We start from the raw sequence: 16,928 nt of genomic DNA on the forward strand, positions 1-16,928 counted from the left end.
TTCCAAGGTCGCTGGGGGCTTCCCTGCCCCATTTGCAGGTCTCCCTCTTCCCCAGATCGCTGACTTCCCCCCATTGTGCAGAGCCCTCCCCCCCCAGCTGCACTTCCTGCGCACGACCGGGCCCAGATAAACACCAGCCCGGCCCTCGCCTGGCAGGACAGGCTGGTTGAGTCACAGCGATGCCAGGCCTGTGGGGTCCAGGGGCAGGAGGCCCGGCTGCCTTCTGCTGAGAGGTCTGGACCCCCCTCCCAGACCCCCTCCCGGGAACCTCCCCAAGGCTGCCCCCCAGCCTTGAACCCGGCCGCAGAATCAGTCGGGGTCTGCCAGGTGCCAACTGGGGTCTCCGCCTGGGGGTGGCCTCTGCCCCCCCCCCGCTCTGGGTGTGGAGCGCAGGACCCCAGCGCCCCTCCTCCCACAATGTGAGCCCAAGGGCACCAGAGCCAGCCCGGGGGCCGAAAAACAAGCCTCTTCGCTCACATGACGGCTGATGACAGCGAAAAATCAAATTATTTTTAGCCGAGACAGCTGTTCCCTGGCAACCGAGGCCTGGAAGAAAGAGGGAGCACCGGCTTGGAGCCTCCTCTTCCACGGCCCCAGGCACACCTACGCACACACGGGTGCCGCAAGAGACGTGGGCCCTTGCACAAGCGCCCCCTTCAGGGAAGCCCCGCCCACCCGTGCCCAAGCGCCACTGAGGGGCCTTTCTGCCGGGCACTGAGATGAAGGGGCCCTCCCCGGCCTCCAGCCCCCCAGCCAAACCGCCCAGGGGAGCCAGGCCCAGCCGGCAGCAGACGGGGGCCTCCACCTGGGCTGCTTGGGGGGAGGGGGGGCGACTGCCAAGATAAGTAGCAGCCGGGGGGGGGGGGGCAAAATATTTTATTCATGTCTTCTTCTCACAGGGAGGCTCCAGCCGGGCTAAACAGAAGCCGGAGTTGCCGAGTGTGCCCTTGTGCAGACAATCCAGTTGTGTCGGGTGTGAGTCAGGCTTCCCGATTGGGAGCTCCTGGTTCTCCTGGGTTCCTCCCACCCCTTTGCCCCCCGAGGCTGGGAGGAAGGGGAGACCAGAGTAGCTGGGGGGGGGGAGTGTCCTGTGGGGGCAAAGGAAGCCCCTCCCCACCCTCTCTCCTGCTCCTCTGCACGGGGGGGAGGGGGCATGTGAGAAGAGGTTGCTGCTACCCCCCCCCTTCCTCAGCAGTCTCCTCCTTGCAGGCCTCTCTTGCCCTCTGCCCCCCCTCCCCCGAGGAAGAGGCTTTGGGGAACAAGAGGGAACCGCTTGAGACCCACCTGGGTTCCCTGGCAGCAGAACTGCCCTCCTCTCAGTGCCCTCCTGCAGTTCGGGGCAGAGGGGCAAACGCGGCCAGCAGCTGCTCACAGGAGCCGATCTTGGCTTGCCCATTTCTGCCAACTGCCCCTCTTCCTCCGAGGCAAGCCGAGTCCCTTCACTGCCACCCACCCCACAGCAGAGGTAGGACTGAGGCTAACTTCGGAGGCTGCCCCCCCAGCTCCACCCCCTGAGAAGCCAGGCAACCAGAAGGGACAAGCAAAGGTGGTGGGGGGGGCAAGTCAAGCCATGCCAATCTGCCCAGGTTTCCATCAGGAACTCTGCTTTCCTGCCCCCCAAGACAGATGGCACAGCTTTGGCAAGTATTAAATAAGCCCCTGCCCTTGCAAAGACCCCAGCCCCCAAAGCTGTGGGATCCTCATCCTGGGTTGGAAAACACTCCCCAGCTCTTTCTCCCCCTCCCCCCCCGCTCTGGGGCCCCAAGGGCTTCTCAAGGCCTCTTGGAGGGCACTGCCAGGCTGCGTCTCGCTTTCCCCCTTCAGCCCCAGGAGTAGGGCTGAAATGCTCCCAGTTCGGACAGGATCACCCGATCTGGTAGCGATGGTGGCGGGTGGTTCAGAGAACCGGTAGCAAAAATCCCTGCCCCCCCCCCATGCCCAGCTGAGCCGCGCGATCATCAGAGGCTTTTTTTTTTACCTTTAAAAGCATTTTTTTCTACAACCTCTTGGCCGAAGAGGTGGTAAAAAAAATGCTTTGAAAAGTCTCTGACGATCCCAGCTGAGTTGCCTGATCAGCAGAGGCTTTTCAAAGCATTAGAAAAAATGCTTTGAAAAGTTAAAGTTAAAAAAAAAAAAAGTTGGCCACCCTACCCAGCCACATTACCCCACCACCACCAAGCCACGCCCACAGAACCGGTAGTAACAAATTTTACATTTCACCCCTGCCCAGGAGGGGAAAGTGGCCCCTCCCCTGCCTGTGGCCCCTGAGCTCCGTGCTGCCACTGGGTGTGGACCGACCCACACAACCGCCCGCCTGCCGGGCAAGCGAGTGAGCGACTGGGAGGGCAGCTGTCCTTTCCCAGAGGAAGCCGACTGTGTGCCAACGCAGAGGGAGCTCACAATCCCTTGGCTATTCTGGCCCCTCACCCAGACAGAGCCACGGATGCGAGGAAGCCCCCTCCTCCTCCTCAGGCAAGTTCCCCCATCTGACTGATCCCCAGCGAAGCTCTTGGGGCACAACACAAAAACGGGCGCTTGGCACTACGGCCTCTTCCCACGCTCCCCTTTCCCTCCTGCCCTGTTCAGGTGCACCAGGGAGACTCAGCCACCAGAGGGGGGGAGGATTCCGGACCTCCCCCCTCCCTTGGGGCAGATGGCTGAGCCTGCAGAACAAAGTCCCACGTGCTGAAGCTGGCCAGCTTCTGCCAGTCTGGTTCACTGGGGGTGGGTGGGGGGGTGCCAAGGATTCAGACCACTCTGGGGCCCTCAGCCTGTGGGGGAGCCTGCCAGGCAACCAAGGGGGGGGGCAGTAAGACTTTAATTGATGCTTCTCCACCCCGAGTTCTGCTAATCCCTGTAATCACCTGCCAGGCAGGTAGGAAACAGGGACACGCCCTCTGGAAGATGCCCCAGCCCCTTTGCTCTGGCAGGAAGAGGCACTGATAACTTCTCCCCCCCCCCCATGGAGGGCCAGGCAGTCCCCACGGAGAGGAGAGCGAGCGTCCCCCAAAGCGGAAGGAGGCTCTTAATCCCCGATTTTGCTCGGCTAAATTACAGGGCGAGAGGCCCTTTGATGCCAGTTACCGGTAAGTGAAGGAAGGGCTATGATCAGGCACGGGACCCCTGCAGAGACCTGGAAGCTGGCGTGCCAGGACAAGTGGCAGCCCAGGCATGGCAGAGGAGGAGGGAGGGGCTGCTGAGCCCCTCAAGGAAGGCAGACCATCCGAGAGCCGAGCTTGCAGCCATTCCTCCCTGTTATCAGCAGGACGGAGGCGGGCAAAAGGCAGGGCAGCGCTTGGCTGTCAGTGGGCCAGAGCCCGTCTCTCCCTCTCCTGCCCCTGGAGGATTCCTACAATACCTAACCAGCATCTGACGGAGGCGCTAAGGAATCCGGCCCTTCGGAAGGGAGCAGCCCTCCTCCTCCTCCTCCTCCTCCATTGGTGAAGGCAGGGCAAAGAGAAACCGGGACCCTTCGGTGGAGGTGGAAAACCTTGCAAATCAGAGCCTCCCCTCACTCTCTTGCAATTGGGGGGGGGTGGCAATGGCTGCATCTGGCCTCGATCCCACTGGCCAAGACAGGCCGGAAATCTGGACAAGGTTCTCCCAGCACAACGGGTGGAGCAGTCAGAGGCGGCAACGGCCTCCCTGGCTGGGTCTCCCTGCTGTGAAATGTCACACGGGAGGTGCCAGTCCCAGAGCAGGGCAGAAGTCGGCACACACACACACACGCCCATGTTTTGATCTCGGCTTTCTGACAGCTCCAGAGGGGAACCCAAACTGCCGGGAAGGGCAGAGAGAAGGGCACGGCTGCATTCTTGGCTGGTTCAGCCTCAGACGCAGCTCTCAAAATTGCTGCTTTGCGCCAACCAGCCCCGAGAGCGGATCTCGGCACACAGGGCAAGCGGAGAAGTGGGGGGGGGGCCGCTGAGCGGCAAAAGCGGCAGCAGTGGGTCACGAAACGGTCACCACCACGTTTCCAGGTCTAATGGCACAGCCGGCATTTACACAGGAGGCCGAAAAGGAAGGGCACCCAAAGCCCAGGGAGCTGGCAATCAGGGCAGCGTCACGAGGGTCCCTTCCCTTCCTCAGGGCAGCTCTGAGCGCCCGGCTGCCCAGCTCAGCCTCATCCACAGCCTCTCGGGATCCCTCCGCCACGTGACCGACCGTGGCCCGTGGACTAGGCTTTGCCCAAATTGCCTCTGCCCGGGGCAGAGGCCGAGCCAACCTCCGGCAAGGTGCCCCAGAGAAGCCTGAATGCCCCAAGGCCAAGCTCAGGGCAGTGAAGGTGGGGGGGTGATGGGGGAGCAAAGGGATGCCTGGGGAGAGTGCCAAAGGCCAGGAGGGCTGCCCTAGATGCAGAAGCCACCGGGTTTCCAGAGGAAGGGGGCAAAACGGCAGCCACGGCAATGCCAGCCAAGTGTGGCCAGGAGGCAGAGCCCACCTCCTCCAGGCACCTGCTTTCATTGCAAGACCCTCGGATCTGCCACCCAGTTGGCAGGCAGGGAAGGTGAGCTGAAGCTGCCAGGCCAGCCGTCAGGTGGGGGCATTATGGGATGGCCTCCCTCCCTCCCTCCCTCCCTCCCTCCCAGATCGGCCTTTGGAGCCCGAGGAGGAGGAGGAGGAGGAGGAGGAGGAGCCGGAGGGGGGAGGGGGGCTCAGCTCATCTTCCCAATGCAAGAGCAGCTCCCCCTCCCCAGAAAGCGCCGGAAAAGTCAAGAGGCAACCGAGGGGGCAGCCCAGCCTCTCCCGAGCCCTGGCACAGCCGCCGGGCGAGCCTCTTCGGGGTAGAAGCGGCCGAGGGACCAGCGCTTCTTCCTCCAGGCCGCCCAGGGCGGGATCCGCTGCAGTCGGAGAGAGACCCCCTCCCCTCCCCCTCCCCCTCCCCCTCCCCGCCTGGCGCGCCTCCCGCCCAGCTCAGCCCCTGCAAGCAGCGCCGCGTCCTGCGACCCCCCCCCACCGCCCCCCCCAGGAGGAGGAGGAGGAGGAGGGAGGGGGGGAGGAGGCGACGGCAGCGAGACCCCCTCCCTCCCCTCCCCTCGCCCACCCGCAGAGTCCCGGGCCGAGCCCCCCCCCCCCCAGCGCCCCCTCCGGCCGCCGCCCACCTTCCGCGGCCGCCGCCGCTGCTCCCTCCGCTCGGCTGGGCTCGGCGTCCTCGGGCAGCGCCCGGCAGGCGAGGCAGATGCCGGGCGGGCGAGGGGCGGGGCGGGCAGGAATGTCGCGAGACCGGAGAGACCCGGCCCTCCCCGGCTCTTAAAGGGGCGCCGCGCTCCGGCCCAGCAACAGCCCCGCCAGGTAGGACGCCCGCCCCGCCCCGCCCCCCCCCCACCGCCCGCCGGCGGCTCTGCAGCAGCAGCAGCAGCAAAGGGAGGGGGGGTCTCTCTCCCGCGGCGCCCCCGGACGCCCCGCCCAACAACAGGGGAATAAGCCTCCTGCCCCGCCCTTGCGCCCCTCCCCCAGCCGGAGGCCCCTCCCCTCCCCCCTCCCCCCTCCCCCCTCGCTGCCTTTTGTTCGCGGCAGCCGCGCTCTGCAGCCTCGGAGCGCCCCCTGCCGGCCGCCGCTGGGTGTTGGCGCGCTGAGGGCGGGAGCGCCTCGCCCTTCGCTCCCAGGGTGCCCCGCGGCGCCCGCGCAGAGCCTTCTGGGGCCGGTAGTCCCCTCGGCCTCCTGTCAGGGGCGGCTGAGGGTTCGTCTGGGCCTTCCCGCTGCGGCATCCCCGGGGCTCCTTTTTACGGGCCGACCCCCGGCCTGAGCCCCCCTCCCTGGTCCGCCCTCTGGGCTGCTCTGCCCGGGCCCCTCTCTCGCGGGCCCGCAAGATGGACGGAGGGGGCCGAGCGGAGGCCGTGGGGGAAGGCGGCGGGGCCACGCTGGGGCCCTTCGTGAAGTACGTGCCCCTCGGGGGCCCGGCGGATGCTCCAGGGAAGGCGGGGAGAGCAGCCCTCGCAGAGGCTGCCCAGGAGGCCGGGGTCCCCTCGGGGGCTGCTCCGAGGCGGCTGGGCAGGGAAGCCGAGCGAGCCGGGCTCCTCTGGAAGCTGCCGCCCCAGGAAGACGCCCTCGGGGCCCCGCTGGCCTCGCAAACGTTCTTCCCCGAAAATGGGGAGAAAAGCGAAATATCGGGGATTTCCGTGCAGGCCGAGGGGAGTCCAGAAGGCCTGGGGGTCCCAAAGGGGCTTTTCCAAAAGGCAGCTGAGCTTTCTTAATTTTTTTTCCCTTGAAAGCCTTTCGCTTCTCATCCGGAATTGAAGAAGCTTCTTGGATGAGAAGCAAAATGTTTTCAAGGAAAAAAAGTGAAAAATTCCAGCTGCCTTTTGAAAAAGCCCCTTTGGGACAACCGTGAGCTGGATGGTTGGGAATCTCCATAGACCGTTATTAAGCCAAGTCATGAAGTTGGACGTCTGTGGAGCTTCTCAACCATCCAAGTCACGGTTGTCCCAAAGGGGCTTTTTCAAAAGGCAGCTGGGCTTTCTTGTTTTTTTCCCCTTGAAAATGTTTCACTTCCCATCCAAGAAGCTTCTTCCGTGCGGACTGAAGGGTGAGGAATGGAAGATCATCCGGTCATCAGTTGTTGAGGCCACTTGGGGGTTTACCTCTGCCCTTCAGGGTCACCTGAGCCAGGATGCAAAGTCCAGTTGCCCTTTGAAAAAGCCCCTTTGGGACAACCTGGATGACTGAGAAACCCTACAAATCGTAAGCTATACCTTAGTACAGATAGTCCATAACTTACAACCATTCGTTTAGTGAGCGTTCAGAGTTACAACGGCACGGACAAAGGGGATTTATGACCAGTTCTCACACTTGCGACCATCGCAGCATCCCTACAGTACATGATCAAAATGTGGATACTTGGCAACTGGCATGTACTTGTGACAGTTGCAGTATCCCAGGGTCACGTGATCACTTTTTGCGACCTTCTGACAAGCAGAGTCAGTGGGGAAGCCAGATTCACCTAACTGTTGTTAAGTGAATCTTAACAACTGTGGCAAGAGAGGTTGTAAAATGGGACAAAATTCACTTAATTGTCTTGTTTAGCAGTGAAAACTTTGGGCTAATTTATGGTTGTAAGTCAAGGACTACCTATCTCTGACACTGCTTATGGAACAGGGATCCACGGGCAGAGCCTTGTGGCCTGAGTGACCGGCAGGCAGCAGGGAAAGCTGATTGGAACGGCCCACATCTTAGCCGCGGTCTGCAAAAGATTCCTCCTCTTTCTTTGGCAGATTAGGAGGTGCCTTTGCAGACATTTTTTAGGTCTTGTGATATATTTATTAAACCAGTTGCGTTTGGCTTCAGTCTGTGGCATCGCCGCACTCCAGAAGCAGAGGCAAAGGGGCTATGAATATTAGTGGAAGTGAACTCAACGAGACACGTGGGCACGAGTTACGTAAAACCAAACCCTCCACAGGAGCTTCTGCTCGTGATGGAGATGATGAATTCGATAATATTTTCTGCCTCCAAAGACATCACATGGCATGTTGCTGACTGCACGGTTGTCTAATTCTTTTCCGTATCTTTGAAGCTCTGAAATGATTAAAAAGGAATTGAATTAAACCATGCCAATAAATATTAATAAGTTAACGCCAAAGAACTCGGGGAACAGACGACAATAAATGGGTAATGAAAATTAAATCCATTTTCCAAGCTATAAATACGTTGCAAAGTCTTCCCAATTGACCTGAACTCGGTTTGAATATTTGCATTTACTTAGTTGCGGGTTTTAAAAATTTAATGCTATGCAGGGAGTCCTTGTTTATCAACTGCCTTATACCTTCATCACCATGATGAAAAGGTAACTTTGTGACCAATGCTTATGTGTATGACCTTCACAAGTCTGTAAAGCAAAGAAAAGCTGAAGGAAGATTACAAGCGCAGTTGTGGCTCCGCTTAGCAACCACTTCACCTAACGACCAAATTGTGGGTCCCTATTGTGGTTTCTAAATGAGAACTACCTGTAAATCAGTTGTATGAAAACAAGGATGGGTATTCATGCATCTGTTATACAACCTACATTAGTAAAACCTGCAAAAGTAAGTAAATAATGCAATACAGAGCCAAACTAGTATCTCAATGGATCTCTTATTCCTTGCCATACCTGTAAGCCCAGTTACTCCTTCAATCATTGTTTTGAACTATAATTGTCAAGTATCACTGTCACCAAATACCAACCACAAGACAGATGCCGCTCGGTAGCCTTAAATTTAGGGCTCCCATTCTGGATAGCAGAACTGCAGCCCGCCCCTAGATGGCAGGAGGGAGGAGGGTTTTTGGTCTCTGCTGCCACCTGGTGCTTAATTTCTGTGCAGCCTCGCACACATTTCCACAGATAAATTCCACTCTGCACATTGGACTTTTGCACTGGCCAAAGGTGTTTGAACCCTCAACTGTAATATGACCTCTTCCTCTTTTGCACTGCTTTTAACCCTTGGACCAGAAATGAATGCTTCATCAGCCACTACATGGCTGTTAATCCTTGCCATTTGACCCAAGAGAAATTCTGCTAGAAGTCATAACTGATTATAAACTGATTTTCTGCCTTTTGTTGAACTTTAATCCTTTCAAATGATTGTGTTTCTTAGGCTCTCTGTGGAGTATCTTGTGTAGCTTCTGATAAGCTATTTTAATCTTTCTTCAGTATTATTTTACTGTTACATATTGATAAAAGATGAGCTTTTCCTTGGAACAAATTCAGTCTGCTCTGCTTCCTTTGACATTGCCCCAAACTTTGAGACAACTCCATCCATCACCGCAGGAGGAACTTATTATTCCTTTCCTTCTTAGGCCGAGCTTGCATTTCTGTAGTGAAACGGTTGACTTCCAGGAAAGGCTGGTTCTATTACACCTTTTGATTCCTCTCCTGGAATTGTGTCAAAAGGAAGAGGAAGCGGCCTGAGGGAAATGGACAGGAGGGCAGTGCGATCCAGGGACGGAAGTGCTTCCATGCGTTGGTGCCACAACCATCGAACGCTCCGTCTCCTTTTCCACCTCTGAGCAACGTCAGGTGTTTTAATAGCACGCCAGATTCTGTTGGTAATGCAATAAGGACATTTTCTTGCAAAATAATTGGCTGAAAACTAATGGCTTTGCACCATCCTGTTTTCAAGGCAGTCCAAGATGGTCAGCAGAGATCAGCCCGAGGTTGCCCCCTCCAGCGATGCCCATTGCACCACCGACTTTTGGGACAGGCTTGTTCAGCAGCCAAGGTACGTTTCGCGATCCTGGCAGGTGAGATCGTGGGGGGAAAAACACCGTTCCAGGTTTCTCTCCCTGATACAGGTAGTCCTCGACTTATAACCTCCCACTTGGTGACCGAAGTTACAACGGCACTGAAAAAAGTGACTTATGACTGGTTTCCACACTTACGACCACAGTTACATGCTCCAAATTCAGACGCTTGGCAACTGACTCATACTCATGACGGTCATAGTGTCCCAGATTCACGTGATCCCCTTTTGCGACTTTCTGACAAGCATAGTCAGTGGGGAAGCCAGATTACTGCATTACTCACTTAACACCTGCAGTAATTCACTTAAGAAGTGTGGCAAGAAAGGTTGTAAAATGGGGCAAAACTCACTTCACAGCTGTCTTGCTTAGCAACAGAAATGTTGAGCTCCATTGTGGCCGTAAGCCGAGGACTACCTGTATTACATTGGGAAGCTATGGCTCACTTTTGTTTGCAAGAAGGAAGATTTTGCTCCCTGTTTCTGGAAAAGTTATTTGCTGATGAGACTAAGAGACTCTTCGCAAGCACTAAATCAGAATTTTTGCTTTGACTTGCCATTCTAGCCAATGATTCCAAATTTAAAGATTTGCACCAGGTCCAGCTGAGTTCCTACAGCTGATTATTTCTCCTAAATTTAATATATAAGGAATTCCGAAGTAAAAGCCAATAGTACTTCCCTGCCCGTTTCCCTTTCAGTTCCCTCTGGATGGAAGAATACCAGGAGGCCCCACCTCTGCTGGTAGGTTTTAATGGCCTGGATGAGGCCTTCTTTTCAATCATTGGTTTTCCGCCTGCTTCTTCCCTGTGAAAAGTAGAAGTCACAAGCGGAGTTTGTCTGTCGGTTAAGCTGGGCTTTGTGTGGGCCTTGGGGGACCCCAGTGCTTTATAGGAGACCCCACGGAGCAAGGGAAAGGAAGGCCATGAGTTACCTGGAAAACCTCCGACACACAAGACTTCGGCCTGCGAAGGAACCCCTGCCTGGCTGAGCCACCTGGGAGAGGCAGCCTCTTTGGGCAGAGGGTCCGAGCGAGCAGTGGACTCTGTCCTGGGGGTTGTCCGGAGGGTGCTGTGGCCGCAGGACCTCCTCCCTTTGCTGCCCACCCCTGATGAGGGCACCTTTGTCTGCATCACCAGATGCCCCGACCGCCACTCCCAGGGAATAACTTCCCTACGGTGGGATATCTTTGCCACCGTTTGGGGCTCCCACCAGGTGTAGCATTGGGCTGCCCTGGTCTTTGGGGGGAAGTCTCGGAGGCAAGATCCCAGGCCTCCCCTGATCCCATGGGCTGAGATGACACTGACTGTCTGGGCGGACGGAGCAAGGCCGAGGCTCCCCCCTTCCCTTCTTCAGAGGGAAGACCAAAGACTCTGGGAGGAAGCAACAGGGGACCAAGCTGATCTGGATCCACTCTGGTCTGGAAGGACAAAGATACACACAGACACCCTGAGCTAAATTACTCATTTAGCAAAGCCTGGTGGGGGCTTCGGGCTAAGCATTTGGGGTTCCTGTCTTTGACCTCAAACCCAGAATTTGTAGGGCAGGGCCGTGTCTTGCTGGACCAGCCTTCTCCCTGGTATCCACCCTACAAAGGCACTCCTGATTGCCCGGCTCAGGCCCATCCTTTGTTTGATGGTTTCCCTGCTCTTATTCAAAGGGTGCCTTTGAAATGGAGAAGCCATCCTGGCCACAGACAGATGACAGACAGATGGATGCCCTGCTCAAGTCTCCTTCTGGTGGGGGTGGGGAGGGGGCCCACGTGAGCTTCAGCAGCTGCTACCATCTCCTGAAGGAGAATTGCTGCCTGAGACCCATAAAGAAAAGGGAGTGAATCTGGTTTCTAAAAGCCACGTCTCCTGGTAAACTTGGGAATATTCTGCTTCTGTCCTCCACACTTCCCTTTCCTGAATTAAATTACCTTCTGAAGTGGGGCAGAGCCTGGGTCAGGGGTCAGGATTTTGTCACGCTTAGCTCACCCGGAGGTGCTAATTAGGGATGTTCATGACTTTGCTGGGTGGGAGTGGGGATTAATGGGGCCTGCTGACCCAAACAGAAATCTTCCCCCTGACCCCCAAACCTTACCACCCTCCCTGGCCTCTGCCCAGCCACAGTGCTTGGCCCATACGTGTGGTGGCGTGCAGGATGGCAGAGGGCTCCCCAAAGCACCCCTGATCGAGGGCAGTCGGAATCCAGTCTGGCACAAGCCACAGAAGCCGAGTTTGGTTCAGCACCATGGGCCTTGCAGAGAAAAACATGGGGCCCCCAAGATCTGAGGAGCCATGCTGGGGGGCACTGGGGGGGGGCTGTGAAATAGCTGGGCAAAAGGGTTTCACCAGCCCTGCAGAGCCCAAACGGACACACTCCCATGCCAGTGAGATGAATCTTGGGGAAGGGTGGAATCTGGGGTCCAGGCCCACTGACCAACCCCCTTCTTTGTGGGCATTAGTATTCTGTAGCATTTCAGAGGAGCTGATCTTTGGAATGTGGCTTTTCCAGAGGAAGCGATTTGCATACAAAAGGCATGGCCTGGGCTTAATAACCCCTTTTTTCCTTAAGGCCCCTCCCTAAATATCAGTCTGCAATGGTTCAGCTGAGTATGTGTGGAGAGTACAGAAGAAGAAAAAAATCTATTTTCTTTTCAAGAGGGATGAGAGGGATTGTACAGTCCCTGGAAAAGGAGTGTTTCCTCTTCCCCTTCTTCTTTCATAGGTGTAGAAGATAATTCCTCTTTTAACTTGATCCCACTAAACGTAGAATCACCTCCAATACTTCCTTTATTCCCCAGTCTATGGGCCAGACACGTGTGTGGTTACCCTCCGAGGGGGCTGCTCCATCCCCACAGAACTCTTGCTGAAGGTTCAACAATGAAGCCAAGGAACCGGCGTCTTCTGATTGATAAGCAGGGGGTCCCTTCTTCTCCCTGGATTGAAATGGACATTATTTCTAAGTCACTGAAGCATGAAGTCCTTCTAAGCAGGGGTCTCTCCAACCTTGGCAACTTTAAGCCTGGAGGACCAACTCCCAGAATTCCCCAGCCAGCAAAGGAATTCTGGGAGTTGAAGTCCACCAGGCTTAAAGCTGCCAAGGTTGGAGAGACCCCTGCTTAGAAGGAACTTGAGCAGGACCAACATAAAGCCGCTTGGCTTCCCTCTCTTTAGATGTCCGGCTGTGCAGCCCAGCGGCCTGCAGGAGAGGAGGGGGGGCCTTGGCCCTGGGAGGCGGCCCCTACTCCGCTGAGCCTCCCCTCCCCCAAGGAGTTGTGTCAGAAGAAGAGGAAGGGTCCGAAGCAGAAGGGCCTCGGACGCCTCCGTGGCTTGTCCGTGTTGTATCATCTGGAGGAGGTGAAGAGACGGCAAAGCAACATCGACAAGTAGGGAACCCTCATCATTCGTAAAGGCAGAGGGAACTTGGGGCACGCGCAGGTGGGCAGGAGGGGATTCTGGTGGCCCCGGGGCCAAAGGTCAGAGTCCGGTTCGTAGACGAGGAAGTCTTCCGGGGTCTCCAACCCCACGGCTGGTTTGTTTCCTTAGGACTCTGCCCAGGGGTCACTCCCCCCCCCCCACACACACACCCTTCAGGGCATTTGACAGATAATACAGGTAGTCCTCGACTTACAATCACAATTTCTGTTGTTAAGTGAGACTTTTGTTAAATGAGGTTTGCCCCATTTGACAACTTTTCTTGCCACAGTCGTTAAGCAAATCATCAGCAGGTACGAAATGAGTACCATGGTTGGCTTTGCTGGTCAGGAAGTCGCAAAAGGGAGTCATGTGACTGCCCCCGGGACACGGTGACCGTCATAAATACGAGCCAGTTGTCAAGCTCCGTGAATTTTGGCCCCATGGCTGTGGTGATACTGCGATGGTCGCAACTGTGAAGAATGTGAAGAATGAACCAAATGCACTGTTGTAAGTTGAGGACTGGCTGTAGCAGGTTAGGGAAGGCCGGAGCCTTGCAAGCAGGGAAAGCCCCAGGGGACCCCCGGCCTCCCTCCACTGCCGGCCGCCTCTCGCGACCTTGGCCTCTGGCTGCTCTCACCCAGGCCTTGCAGAAGGTCCTTGACTTACAACCACAACAGAGCCCGCCTATTATGGGTCATAAGTTGTAATGGTCACAAAGTGGGTCATCTTGTGACCGGACCTGATTTTACAACTCTTTTTGCTATGGTCGTTAAGCGAACCCATTGTTTCCTATGGGTCATTTTGCCCAAAACTGGAAGCCAACATCGGTTTCAGCAAAAATGGGACGCTGTGAGTGGCCATAAACGCAGACCGGTTGCCGAGCACCCAACATGTGTCCTGTGATCGTGGGGGGAGGGGGGGACAGCCGTGACCAGTCGTAAGTCAAGGACTACTTGTGTATCCTCTGCTGCATGGAAACGGCTGCTGGAGGTTGGGCTTCTGTTCTGTCCCAAGTGGCCCCTTCTGGGGATGCAAACCCTGGTTACCCCTTCGTTTAAGGGAGGGGCCACAGAACCCCTGGTTCACCCATCCGCTCCTTTCATCAAAGCAGCTGCGCCCCCCCCCCACACACACACACTGTGCTTCTTGCCTGCTTCACACCACCTTCTGAACCCCGAGTCTGGTTTATCTCAACCCCCAAAAGGCTACGTTCGCCTGACCCAGGCAGCACGGGCGCCCTCCTGCTTCGCCCGAAAGAGCCAACCCTCCTGAAGCTTAGGAGGAGGACTTGATTCCCACTCCGGAAGGGGCAGGGAGCGCACCAGACCCTCCCCCGGCCTGGTTCAGGCCCTCCCCTCCTGGCGGGCCGTCTGCAATGCTGGCGTGGGATTGCAAGGGGCAACCTTTGCCTGTCCTGACCCAAAAAGCCAGAGGCCGGTTCCGCAGCTTGCGACCCAGGTTCACTGCCCTGCAAATGACACCGTATCCCTTGCAAACTTGGCTCCCCTCCCCTTGCTTTGCAGTCCTTTCCTCAGCCTCTGTCAAATGAAAGGTGCCCCCTCAGAGACCAAAGGGAGCGGCAGCCCTCCTGACCTCCCCTCCCCTCCCCTTTGTTTCAAAGGCAGAAAGCAGCACAGGAGAGGGGGGCTCTGCCCCAGCTCTCCCCACAAAGGAACGGGATGGTCGGGGACCTGCCTCCGTGCCTGCCGAGCCCCGCCCGGATGCCAGAGCCCTACGCCAGGCCCTTCCTGGGCAGAGGCACCAGTGCCCAGGTGAGCAGTTGGCAGGTGGGGGCGGCAAGCAGTCCACCAGGTGGGAGGCCACTGTTGCCTAGCAACATCACCCGCCGTGAGAGATTCGGAGGGGTGGGTGGGGTGAGTGGGCAGGCGGTGACCTTGGTTCCTCTTAAATGATGTTTCTCAAACTTGGCAGCTTTGTGGGCTTCAACTCCCAGAATTCCCCAGCTAGCAAAGCAAAGAATTCTGGGCATTGAAGTCCACATGCCCAAAGGACACCAAGCCTGAGAAGGAATGTTCTGAAATAAACTGAAAAGGTCCATTGGCCCCATCTAATCTTTCCACGAGACCCCAACCCTAATTCTGCCGCCAGCCTGTCCCTTCCAGAGGAAGAGGGTTTAATTATGGGATACACCCCCCTCCCACTGACTCCCACCTTGCCTTGCAGCTCCTCCTCCACCCGCAGTGGAACCCCAACCTGAGGGAGCCCCTGAGGTTCCCCGAAGAAAGCCCCCTGGCCTTCTACGCTGTGGCGGCCCACCACCGCTCTCTCCATGGAGGAAGCGCTGAGCTGCGACCCGAAGAATAACCGCGACCAGGCGGACGTTGTGTGTGAATGTGGCCTGAGCCAAAAGGGGTTCAGGGGTCCCCGTGCGTGTGTCTCTTCCCTGGGAGCCCCCACGTGTCTCCTCCACCCAAGGCCACTCCTTCTCTCCTCCATCCATGCTTGGCCTTCCTGTTTGGGGGGTGGGCTTTCATTTCCCTTTTGCAAGTCTGCCAATGCGCCCCCACCCCCTACGACTGGCACGCCAGAGAGATTCTCTTTCTTCTTTGTGCTGTCAATAAACCTTCCACCGTGGGCTGAGGAAAGAAAGCGAATACCAGGGGAAACTGAGGAGGGTTTCCATAGTAATCCTGATTCTGGCGAAGGCCGGCTTCTCTCTCCCTTGGCTCTCCTCCTCCACCTGCATGTAACGTAGGAGTAAGCTGCTCCTCCGAGGAGCTCAGCGAGGTGTTTGGAAGAAAGAGGAGCCCTTGCCAGCCTTGTCAATGTTTTGCAGGGCTCAGGAGTGGCAGAGTGTCTCTTCTGACACTCCTTTTCTGCTGCAAGGAGAAGGCTCTCCTCCTCAGACCTTTGGCCCACCCAGCTGACCTGTGCCCCCCTCCCCTTTTCTCTCTGCCCATCTTCCACGCCCTTAAAGCAAATTATAAAAAGCAGCACAATATTTCCTGCCAACAGAGAGAGAGGTGAACTTGGTGAGGACACATCCTCAGAAAGTTAATAGGAAGGTTTCACCCTTGTAGTTTGAGGATCAATTGTTGCCCGTTTACAGGGAAATCAGTTCTTGGGAGTCTGATAAAGGCTTTCCTTTATGCACACGTGCACACATACGCACGCACCAAGGCCAACACGGGCCAACATGATCATCCCTCCGGATGACAAGAGGGGAGGTGTGTGGAAGGCTTCCTGGCCTGGCCGAAGGACTGACCCCCAGGAGCCCACTCTGTCCTTGTTCATGAGGCTGGCGGCCTCAGCCAAGTTGGCTTTTCCAAGGTGGATTTTTGGGAGCAAATAAAGCCTTGGAATTTTTTTCTCCCCACGGGTTAATCCTTTCTGCGGCCCAGTGTGTTTATTTTTCCACTAAAAAGGGTGGGAGACTTGGCTTCCGTTTTCCAGAAACCGGCCATCCGATCTTGATTGAACCATGTCAGGCAGACATTGCCAGCAGAAAGGGGCTGGGGACAGACGGCTGGCCTTCACTTCAGTTGGCTTGCAATGCCTTTTTAAAATACAGACCTGTTTTTAACTGGAGGCCAGCCATCTCTCTGGTTTCAAGGCGCTGCTTGTAAGGGTTCTAAAGGCACAGCTGACGAAACAATGCAACTGATGTTCCTTAAGGGCGGGGAGAGTTTGCAGGGGAAGAAAACGCCCCCTCCCTTATTCAGTACAGCCCCCCACCCCCACCCCTCCTCAGCAGCATTCCGCCCAAAGGAATCGCAAGTCCTAATTCGAAGTACGTATTTGCCACCAAGTGGGACCCCTCTGCTGCACGGAAAAGACCAACGGATTAAGACGGCTCCAAATGCTCTGGCCGTGCTAATGGAAAAGAGAGCGAGTTTGGTTGTTACCCTGTTCATCAAATACATTTGTGGAACTCAATTCTGATCGTTGGTTTTTGCTTCCTTTTAACGTTAACTGGGGGAAACAGGCTGGGGGTCTCACCTGCCCATTCCATGTGGCTCGGCCCTCCCCAATACGACACCTTCCAGATAGCTGTTCTTCAGCTGCCCCATAAGTGCAGGTAAGTCCTTGACTTACGACCATTTGTTCAGCAACCCAAGGCCTCCCCACCCCCACACACACTCCCCAGGCTCCACATGCTCCAAATTACAACTGCAACAGGGAGAGCTGGGATTGCCTAGGCATCTTGTTTTAACCACCACAACGACATAGGATCATAATTCTGAGCTCATTTGTGGTCGTAAGTCGAGGACTACCCGTAGCGTCCAATTCCCTTGCAGGGTGGGAATTAAGGGGATCCCTAAGCCCTAAGCTAAGATGGGAGCAGATCAATCATTCC

At 56.5% G+C, this 16,928-nt stretch overlaps 2 protein-coding genes across 8 annotated transcripts in view; one reads left to right on the forward strand and one right to left on the reverse strand.

The window, feature by feature from the left end:
• The window catches only part of KIF1C (kinesin family member 1C), an 18,333-nt gene extending 13,094 nt beyond the window's left edge, over positions 1 to 5,239 (reverse strand). The window contains exon 1 of one of the 2 annotated variants that reach the window (XM_087893722.1): positions 5,103 to 5,239. The gene's annotated coding sequence lies outside the window, so the exon portion shown is untranslated. The remainder of the gene's footprint in view (positions 1 to 5,102) is intronic. The other variant, XM_034430845.3, reaches the window with a different exon arrangement.
• INCA1 (inhibitor of CDK, cyclin A1 interacting protein 1) lies at positions 5,108 to 16,507 on the forward strand. 6 transcript variants are annotated; one of them, XM_034430866.3, is made up of 6 exons: positions 5,108 to 5,292; positions 9,093 to 9,191; positions 9,908 to 9,950; positions 12,368 to 12,579; positions 14,232 to 14,382; positions 14,795 to 16,507. In XM_034430866.3, the coding sequence occupies exons 2-6, from the start codon at positions 9,103 to 9,105 to the stop codon at positions 14,933 to 14,935; spliced, it is 636 nt and encodes a 211-aa protein (XP_034286757.2). In that variant the 5' UTR covers positions 5,108 to 5,292; positions 9,093 to 9,102; the 3' UTR covers positions 14,936 to 16,507. The 6 variants fall into 6 exon arrangements, with proteins under 6 accessions (XP_034286757.2, XP_087749886.1, XP_087749885.1 ...); XM_087893760.1 differs by having other exon boundaries at positions 5,156 to 5,292; positions 12,368 to 12,550; XM_087893759.1 differs by lacking the exon at positions 5,108 to 5,292 and adding an exon at positions 5,497 to 7,605.
• The last annotated feature ends 421 nt before the right edge of the window (positions 16,508 to 16,928 follow it).

The sequence above is a fragment of the Pantherophis guttatus genome, chromosome 4 (genome assembly GCF_059756535.1).
Source record: "Pantherophis guttatus breed Tessera chromosome 4, ASM5975653v1, whole genome shotgun sequence".
NCBI classification, from domain to species: domain Eukaryota; kingdom Metazoa; phylum Chordata; class Lepidosauria; order Squamata; family Colubridae; genus Pantherophis; species Pantherophis guttatus.